Below are 8,872 nucleotides of genomic sequence, written 5' to 3'. Positions count from 1 at the left end.
CAGCTGCTTATTTCAAGGACAGATAGGAACAGATTTAGCTGAAAGCAGAAGAGGCTCCAATATAAGGTGAGGGGCAGAGAACACTTGTTACAAGGAAGATTATTTCAGAGAGTATCACGTAGCAAGGTGCAGCAAATGAGGACAGATTGGATCAAGGGTTTCTGGCAACAAATAGGCTCAAGGATTTAAAAGCCAGGAGGAACAGTTGTGATCTTTAGGACTCCTGCCTAACACACAGATTCCACCCAGGATTCCTGCAGCAGCAGATCCTCACAACTACAGCAGATCTCTTAGGAAGTCATCCAGTCCAAGCAAATGAGAGCACTGGAAAATCCCCTCCATACGTCATTCCAATGGCTGAACACCCTCTGTGTCAAATACACCTTCCCCCGGTCTGAATGCTTTGTGGGGATAGGAGCCAAGCTGCCTGTTGGTTCATGTAGGACTAGGTCCATTACCAGTGTGGTGGGGGGAAGAGGCAAGAGATATCTAGGCCCTGCTGCCTTCTCCACACTTTCTTCTGCCGCTGTGAGACTTGCGTGCCGTCACCAGGAAATCGGCAGAGTGCATCCAGAGAGAAAGGGCCAGGAGAGCTCCCGCACTAAGTGGAGGTGAACCTTGTTAGTGAAGGAACTTGCATCAAATGAGGTCTTTGAGCGCAATTGAGCTTTTATGAAAACACTTTATTTCAAATGGGAAATGTCGACAGCCCGGCCATCCCCATTTGTCTGCACGGCCCTTGGGGAACCGTCAGGGCCATCCCGCACTCAGGCATATGCTATTTACAGGTCTCCCACAGGAGCAGCGCCGCTGTCCCTGAGGGGAAAGTACAAATCTCTCAGCCGAGGTGAGCAAATATTAAGCCAACATCCCGGACAGTTTGAATCCCAAGGTTCCAGCTATATATATTTTGGGAACTCTCTCTGGAGCAGCATCTGCTTTAACAGGGAGATGAACTTCTATTCTTACAGCAGTGAAACAAGACCTGCCAACAACATACCAAAATGAACTGCAGCCTTGAGCTTCCTCAAATGAGGGCTGGGCCATGCCATGCACAACTGCTGCTGCTTGATCCAGGACCACACAATCATGACACTTTGGCTCCAGACCCAAGTGAGGATCAAAACAAGTCACAAGGGAAGTTTCAGCAGGTTTGGGTTTAGCTCTAGGGGACTTCTGTCCACACGGTCATGGGAATATGACATGCGTGGTCCTTACCCAGCTGAGACCCCAGGGCTCTCTGACCTCAAATACTGGAAGGTGCCGCAGAACAAGACTGGCACCCGATCACAAAGCTAGTGGGGACCGCAATTCAGGCTGAGGTGTAGGGACGGAGCTTCGTGGAGAGGCCAAATAGCAGGGCATTGCAAGTACTGTGAGGAGAGGCCATTCAGGCAGAACAGAGGTGCACAGGTACAGCTCTGCTGTAGCCCAGGACAGGGTGATGGGAGGTCATAAAAGACATGGGCAGCAGAGCTCTACTGAGAAATCTGGCTTAGAGCCTAGTTCTGGCTTAGGAGAAGCCAGGTGTTTTGATTTTATTATGCTTAGAAACACATGGATTTGGATATTATCCCAGAACACGAAACTGGGAAGAACTGGTTGGTGGCCCAGTTCATAGCCATGCCAGAGCCTCAGCAATCTCAGGCAGCACAATGTGCACCACCCCCCAGTGCCCCCTTCTGCTGGGACCCCAGCTCCTCCCTGCAAGAAGCACCCTCCTCTCCCAGAACAGGGAATGCAGTGAGCCACGTGGCACTGAAGCAGCAATTATTCCAAACAGCAGGTACCAGGCGGAGCAAAACCCTGCCTTGCTGGGCCCTGCTGAGCTCTGACTGCACCTCTTTAATTTTATGAGGTGTTTGGCAGCTTAAATGCCTCTTGTCCTTATCCAGGCAGTAAAAGGTTGAAAGGTGCGTGCGGAGTCATGAAAACGTCTGTCGCAGACACCTGGCTTCATTTCCACCACCGGGACATTGCTGGGGGAGGAGGGGCTCTTCACAGCTCACAAAGACACTGTTCTAAAGCTGCCATGCCATACAGGTTGGCCCACTCCTTGCCCCGCTGAGACATGATCACCTCTTTTCCCCGCTGGCTGGCTCTTGCCAGCTCTAGCAAAATGCCCTGGAAAACAGCAATGAGTTCAAAGTCCACTGAATCCGGGGCCACTTGGCCCAGTAACGCCAAGAGGTCCTGAGCAAATGCCTGCATCCCCAGGAACCACAGCTCACGGATGTCAGCCCAAGCGGCCTCATAGTCTGGCACCACAGCCATGGCCAAACTCTTGCTGGTGGGATCCTCTCGGGCAGCATGGGCCTGTGACAGGAAGTGGATGGCAGCTTCAAAGAAAGCCTGGGCTGATGGTGTCTCCTGGAGAACTGAGACAAATGGGAAACAAGTGAATTTGTGTGTAACCCACCAGTGTGGTTTGGGGATGCTTCTTGAAATCGTGTTTTTTGTTTTTTTAGGAGGTGCAGAACACGTGCTGCTCCGTGGGATGCGGGGGTCCTGGATCACTCATCCTGATTCCAGGTCTTTCTGGCTAATGACAAAGCACACAACTCCAACAGCACTTCTTACCTGGAATGCTGGCTAATATCCTGGCCATCATCAAGCCTAGCGTGGCAACATTGGCTGCTAGTACGAGGTGACCTTGCCGGGGCAGCAGAAATGGGAGGGACTTCATTAGTGTATCCATCAAGGAGGAAAAGCATCCATCTCGCCTAGGGAGAGAACAAAGCCAGAGAGACATGCTCTGAGCAGGGCCAGAAGCACCTGGAGAGGCTAAGAGAGAAGCAATGCAGTAGCAGCCCTGTGCCCTGGACTCCTAGACAAGAAGGACCTGAAAAGTGGCGGCAAGGTGGTCCCTGGGTGGGGAAAGGGGGCACCTTTCATTTTCTCCCTCTCTGTGGTGTAGCTGCAATCTCCAGCTGGGACTGGAAACCCCACTAGGGCTCTTTCAGGCTCAGCACCCCAAGCTATTCTGTCAATGATGTGCAAGGACCACCATACACTGGCTTGCTCCTTGCAGCTGAGTCTAGGGGGTGAAGGAGATGCCTTGTCAGCACCAGCAGCAGCCAACCCAGTTCAGACCCACAGGGGGTAGGAACACAAGGTAATGCCTCTTGGGCCAGAGCTGCTCTTCTAGGCGCCCAGCCCTTTGCCCAGAATGGTTGGACTTGGTTTTCTCCAATGCAGTTCAAAGGTCTAGGTATGCAACTCTGGCAGCCCAAGCGAGCTCCTAACTAGCTGAGAGGCGATCTCTATAAAAAGGCATATGCAGTCCTTGCTCTCTCACGGGCAAGCAATTGCTGACACTTGTGCATGAAAGCGGGCTGAATCCCACCAAGCTCATCGCACACGTCACCTGCTTTCTTCCACTGAAAATCTCAAACCAAGCCCATTCCTGTAGCCCTGAGGCTGTTACCTGATCAGGTCTGGAGTGGTTACCACAAGGTTCAGGAACACCCCACAAGTGGTTTGCAGGCTGACTTCTATGCTGTCCGGCAGAGCCAAAGGCTGGGGCTCGGAGGTGAGCACCTGCCACTGGCGCAGGAAATACTCGCACAGCAAGGCTGGCACCCCCTCTGAGATGAGGATTTCCCGGGGTCGATCCTCTGCTGTCAAGTGGCACAAGGCAGGGAGTAGAAATCTGAAAGGAAAGGGATCGGGCATACATTGAAGCAGTCAGGTGGCTTGAGGGCTCATACTGAGAGCCAGTTTTAACTAGAGCGTGGGGCAATGGCACCAGCAGGGAAATGGAAACTAGGAAATAAGTTAGATTAGCCCTTTTGCTCCCCCCTGTCTGCTACAGGTTATCGCAAAGAGCAGCCCCATGCCATAGGCAGACACGGGATAACCTGCCCCTCTGAGGGTCTTGCTCTGGCCCCTAACCGGTAAGGCTGAAGCTCTTGTGTCCTTCAGAGAGTTCATCTGCCCAAGCTGTTGTCACTCAGGATCTCTTGCCAGGCCCCTGAGCATCTAGTCCCCTATGGAGCTTCCCAAATGAGTTGCGGTGACCACTCGACTTGCTTTTTATTCCTCGTTTGCTATTTAAGAAGTGCCATCTATGCTGCTCTACCAGAAATGCAGTGTCAGTTCCTCATCATGGGACCTGGCAACTCAGTGGAGCTGCTTTATGACTGATTCGCCACACCCGTGTGAAAGTTCAACTCCATATCCTGACCTCTTCTGTCACAGACGAGCTGGGAGAAGCGGGAGACTGCAAACATCCTGTCACAATACTGCAAAGCCTTCTCCTGTTGTCAGGTTTGACCTAGAAACCACTATACAAAGCCCAAGCAAAAGTCTCTGTTATGTAACTAATGCCCATCTGCAATGATAAGGAGGAGACAGTCTTAGATAAAGGAGGCTTGAAAACAAAAGCAGAATCAGAGGACTAGGGCAAAGAGCTTTTTTAAATATTAAAAATCACACCCCTAGGTGGGGAGAAAGTATGCTAATGAAACATACATGTATGTAAATGAGATACATAGCTAAAACACAGGTATAGAGACATGCTCAGTAAAGAACTCCTTGCGTCACTCCCTTATAACCAATTAGCAAACACAAATGCTTATGAAGGTCCAATACTCCTGTATAAAAGATGCTTAGAATTAAGAATCGGTGTGCTTGTTACGTGAAATTATTCCGCTTGCACCTTGTATTGCTAGCAATAAATCTTCTTTATACTTTCACCCCTGGTATCTTTATTGGCTTTTGCATACCGAGCACGATCCGAGACTTGAGCTGGGGCTCAACACTGTCACTCGAGACCCAAGTGGCTGGTCTGCAAGGGCAGAATGATTTGGGTTGGGAGAAAAGGTGCTTTGAGGCTACAGTGGTGGGAGGTAGAAAGGGTGGACCTAGAGGGGAATGAATAGGGGGACACTGGAAAGGCAAGGCTAGGACTGCTACCTACATGATAGGGGCCAGCACTCTCAGTGCTTTTAGAATAAAACAAATGCTACTTCAGACAGAATGACCCCAGCCTGCAGGAGGAACCCAGTCAAAGGCCAAGGCAAGACTTTCAAATACATAAATTTTGACTGCTGCAGGTCTGCCAAGACAAGAGGAATCAAAGCTCATGCTTCAAGCACCGGCTGTTACCACCGGTTCAGAAAGGGGTTTATCTACCTTTGCCATGCACCACTATGTCCTGGGGATTTCATTTTCTCTGGGGTTGCATGTGGGCTTTTGCCTGATGGGCCCCTGGGCTGATGACGTCTGTGTTTCTCTGTAGAGACTGGTCTGACGGAGGCAACAGTACCCGTATTTACCCTATGATTGTGATACTCACCTCAGAGCATCTGTGGGCAATGCAGAATCCTTAGGGCTGCCTGGCACACCTGGCACTGCTGTTTGTTGAGGAAAGCACATGGCTTTGTCCTCCTCTCTGAAAAGCGTCCTGGCATAATGAACAAGGAAAGGCAGGAGGTCGCAGATTTCCTGCTTGAGGGAGGACGTCTCTTCAGCCATCCAGGCCCCAAGGATTCGAACGGAGGCAAATATGAAAGGCTCCCCCAACTTCTCCCATCCCACCTGCACAAAGAACAAAGCAGGCATAAAGCCAGAGTTGGGGAGCACAGTGACATTTTCCTGATTAAGCCTCAGGTTTTTGCCTTGGGGCTGAGAGCAAAGACTCTGGGTAAAGGCCAGGAGAGGGAGCTCAGGAATAGCTGGCTCCTGCAGTTCACACTTGCAAGGTTTGGGACTGAGACATGTCTGGCAGAATTCTCAATTTTAACAGAAATCTGGAGTTCGGGCTAGCGTCTCCAGAGCCCTGAGGAGCTGATGGACCATCAATGGGACATGGGCACATAATTCCCTTCAGCACTCTGAAAATATTGTTAGTAAACTGTGCCACTTTGCCCTGAAGCTACTCAGGGTATGAAGATAACACTGCTCCTAGGCCCATGCCTTGCTGTATTCCAGTCTGGATCCAGATCAAGGGACCAGGGACAGGTCTACAGCCTGCTGTGCTTTCTGATGCTAGAAAATGCTGCTTCCCAACCCAAGCTGTTCTTTAGATACCAGCTGCCAAAATTTCCAGCTAGACGGGGAAGTGGGAACATCAGCAAGAAGAGCCACAGGTTTATCAGTCCAGCATCATGTAACATGTCAGATTTGGAAACCCTTTGGGTGAATGAGTAAAAACCCTTTCAAAGCCAGTAAGGGCTGGAGAACTGGGACCAGAGATCAAAATGGAGACTGGAGGGAGGAGCTGCCTCTAGATGCAGCTTTTCAACTGCAGCAAAGCAACACCAGAAAGGTTTAAACATGTAAAGGCTGGGGTGCGTTTCTGTATCTAGCCAAATGCAGTGACAGAGGGAGCTCCCTGGTGATGGTACCCATTACACTTGCTTGAGGGAGAAGGTATTTCCAGGTCCCACATACCTGTCGCAGGTAGTATATGACAGCCCCAAATGCTTCCCCCATGGTTCCAACGAGCTGCACTTTCTGCTTCTCCTTGAGCAGAGGTTTCTCTTCTCTCATGCATTCCAAGATGCCCATCTCTATGAGGATGTAACAGGCTGTCATCACCTCCTCCTTCCCATCCACCGTTGCAGGGTCTGGCTCCTCCAGGCACAGCCGAACCTCCACACAAGCCAGGTTCACCAGCAAGGCCAGGAACTTACTCCCGGCGTTCCCTGCTGGGATCCATTCTGAGCCACAGGCCTGCGAGAGGCAGGCGGCCAGCTTCAGTGCAGGGTCACGCTGCAGCTGGCTCAGCCTGCTGCTAAGTATGCTGGCTAGCCCTCTGTAAAGGTTGTGGAGACATTTGGAGCCCTGTGGGTGCTGAGTGAGCAGTGGTGGTGGAGGCATGAAATGAGGAAGGATCGCACACATCTGGAATTTGGTCATGTCTTCAGCCCTGTGGAACGTTTCACTGAGCTTGCCCAACACAGCCATGAGGTCAGGGGTGGCTCTCTGCCAGCATCTCGCTTCTGCTGTGGCTAGAAGTCCCTGAAGCAACTGAAGGGCATGGTCATGGCCGTAAGAATTCTTCAGATACACCTGGCACAGAGCTGACACAGTTCCTCGGGACACCAACTCTCTGGGGCCTCTGGCAGTGGCCAGGACTGCACCCAGACACTGGTAAACATCATCAACCATGGAGCTTGTGTATGTGTCATCCGGATTGCATGGGGAAGCCAGGATATCATTGAAGGTGGGAATTTTGTTAAGGATCTGGGAGTGGCTGGCTAATTCAGGATCAGTGCAGAAACAAGTCAGCAGGGTCAGGCCAAGTGCTCTGAAGACATGCTCTGGACAGCCAGCCGGGGGTTCCCTGGAAGCAAGAAGCCGATTTGGGAATGTGAATCCGACTGCATCGAAGATCCGACGGCGGGTTCTGCAGTCCACTTCTCCAGCTCTGACTGCTTTGGTCACCTGCAAAACAAACCATGCATCAGAGTGCGCCACAGGCATGCATAGGCCTGGCTGGAAGCTCTGGACAAGGCTGAACAACTAGGAAGGAAGCCAGAGGAACACCAATGACTTAAACAGCAAAGAAAACCCCTGCACCCAGCTGCCTCTACACCTACATGGAGGCTTGGGCCTCTGGACAGTCTGACTACTAACGACCACTCTGAACTCTGAGGACCTTCCAAATGGCAAGCTACCTCAAGGCACCCGGGGAGACCAAGGAACTGAGAGTTAAAGCAATCTGCCAGGTGTCTCATGACTTGGTGGCAAAGACAGACATGAGACCCAGGAGTTTTGCTTTCCAGTGCCTGAAGCTAACACCCCGCCTCCTTCATGCAGACAGGTTCATCTGGTGGCAGCTGGTCCCATATTTGCTCTGGAACCAGCTGCATGCCATTGCTGCAGCCTGAAGCAGGCCCTTACCAAGAGAAGCGCTGCAAACTGCTCGCTGTCATTTTTTGCATCTCTGAGCACATCGAGGCACCGCTCTAGCGTTGTATTCCCGGCCGCATTGCCAGCACCGGGAGCAGCTCCTGAATCTGAAGCCATGATGCCAAGTCCAGCTCTGGATAAAAAAAAAAGCCAGGGTTTAGCAAATCCACAAGCGCTGGGCTTGAACAGGGACTGCTCATCCTAGTGGCTTCAGAAAAGCAAGAAACTGTATGCGATGGAGGGACGTCAATGGGAAGGAGTTGAGTGAGGGAACAGGACACGGCTGTTCAAACTGACCAGCACCTCCCCAACCCCCTTGCATCTTTCCTTCCCATAATCAGAAAACAAGGAGGCTTGAGCAGAACCCCGCTCCGTTTTATCGCACGCCCTCGAGTAGCCTGTCCGCCCGCACGGGCTGCTCGCCGCTCTCTGCTGCGCCGCACCGACGCGCGGTTGGGGTCAAGAACCAGTCCCGAGCATTTCCGTTACGAACCAGGGTTTCGGAGAAGTTTGTTATCGCTTGTAATGCGTGGCATCTCCAGCCCCCCGGTGTGACAATTGCTTTTCAACTAAAAAACCTGGTTTAAACTGGGGGGGAGGAATGGTTTAAAGGGCCAGGGTCATTTTTAAAAAGCGACAGAAAATTGAGCGGGGACTCCTGGCTTTGACTGACCGACAGCAGAGAAGCCTCCTTTTTTCTCCCCCGCAAAGACGCCGCGCGAACGCGTCCCCACGAGCCGTGACGGTGCGGGTTCAAACCCCAGGACCGCCCCGTATCTTCATACGGAGATTTGGGGCCAGGCCACGTGCAGCAAACAGGCGGGAATGGGAAGGGGCAGAGCACGAGGCTGTGGGGGTGGGGGTGTCACATCTCGCCCGACCCCTGCTCAAGGTAGGACGATGCCCAGTTGGGTCCTAAACCCCTCCCGAGACAGAAACGCGCCCCACGCGGCCCTCCCCTGCCGCCAGGCCTTTGCCTCGTCCCCGCTAACCCCCCTGAGCCAATCCGCGA

At 52.1% G+C, this 8,872-nt stretch overlaps 1 protein-coding gene across 2 annotated transcripts; it reads right to left on the bottom strand.

The window, feature by feature from the left end:
* Positions 1–662: 662 nt before the first annotated feature.
* NCDN (neurochondrin) lies at positions 663–8,866 on the bottom strand. 2 transcript variants are annotated; one of them, XM_006027001.3, is made up of 7 exons: positions 8,820–8,866; positions 7,852–7,993; positions 6,397–7,392; positions 5,300–5,541; positions 3,428–3,652; positions 2,581–2,723; positions 663–2,378 (listed from the first exon to the last, which is right to left on the bottom strand). In XM_006027001.3, the coding sequence occupies exons 2-7, from the start codon at positions 7,975–7,977 to the stop codon at positions 1,999–2,001; spliced, it is 2,112 nt and encodes a 703-aa protein (XP_006027063.1). In that variant the 5' UTR covers positions 7,978–7,993; positions 8,820–8,866; the 3' UTR covers positions 663–1,998. The 2 variants fall into 2 exon arrangements, with proteins under 2 accessions (XP_006027063.1, XP_025063846.1); XM_025208061.1 differs by lacking the exon at positions 8,820–8,866 and adding an exon at positions 8,534–8,811.
* Positions 8,867–8,872: the final 6 nt, after the last annotated feature.

This window comes from Alligator sinensis, unplaced genomic scaffold (assembly GCF_000455745.1).
Source record: "Alligator sinensis unplaced genomic scaffold, ASM45574v1 scaffold547_1, whole genome shotgun sequence".
Classification (NCBI taxonomy): Eukaryota; Metazoa; Chordata; order Crocodylia; family Alligatoridae; genus Alligator; species Alligator sinensis.
This window is presented reverse-complemented; position numbering and strand designations above follow the sequence as displayed.

Coding starts and splice junctions, on each gene's coding strand:
- NCDN (XM_006027001.3), bottom strand. CDS start 7,977: ATGGCTTCAGATTCAGGAGCTGCTCCCGGTGCTGGCAATGCGGCCGGG. Junction 2,724..3,427: donor ACCACTCCAGACCTGATCAG/GTAACAGCCTCA, acceptor TTCTCTCCCTAG/GCGAGATGGATGCTTTTCCT. Junction 2,379..2,580: donor GATATTAGCCAGCATTCCAG/GTAAGAAGTGCT, acceptor CATTTGTCTCAG/TTCTCCAGGAGACACCATCA.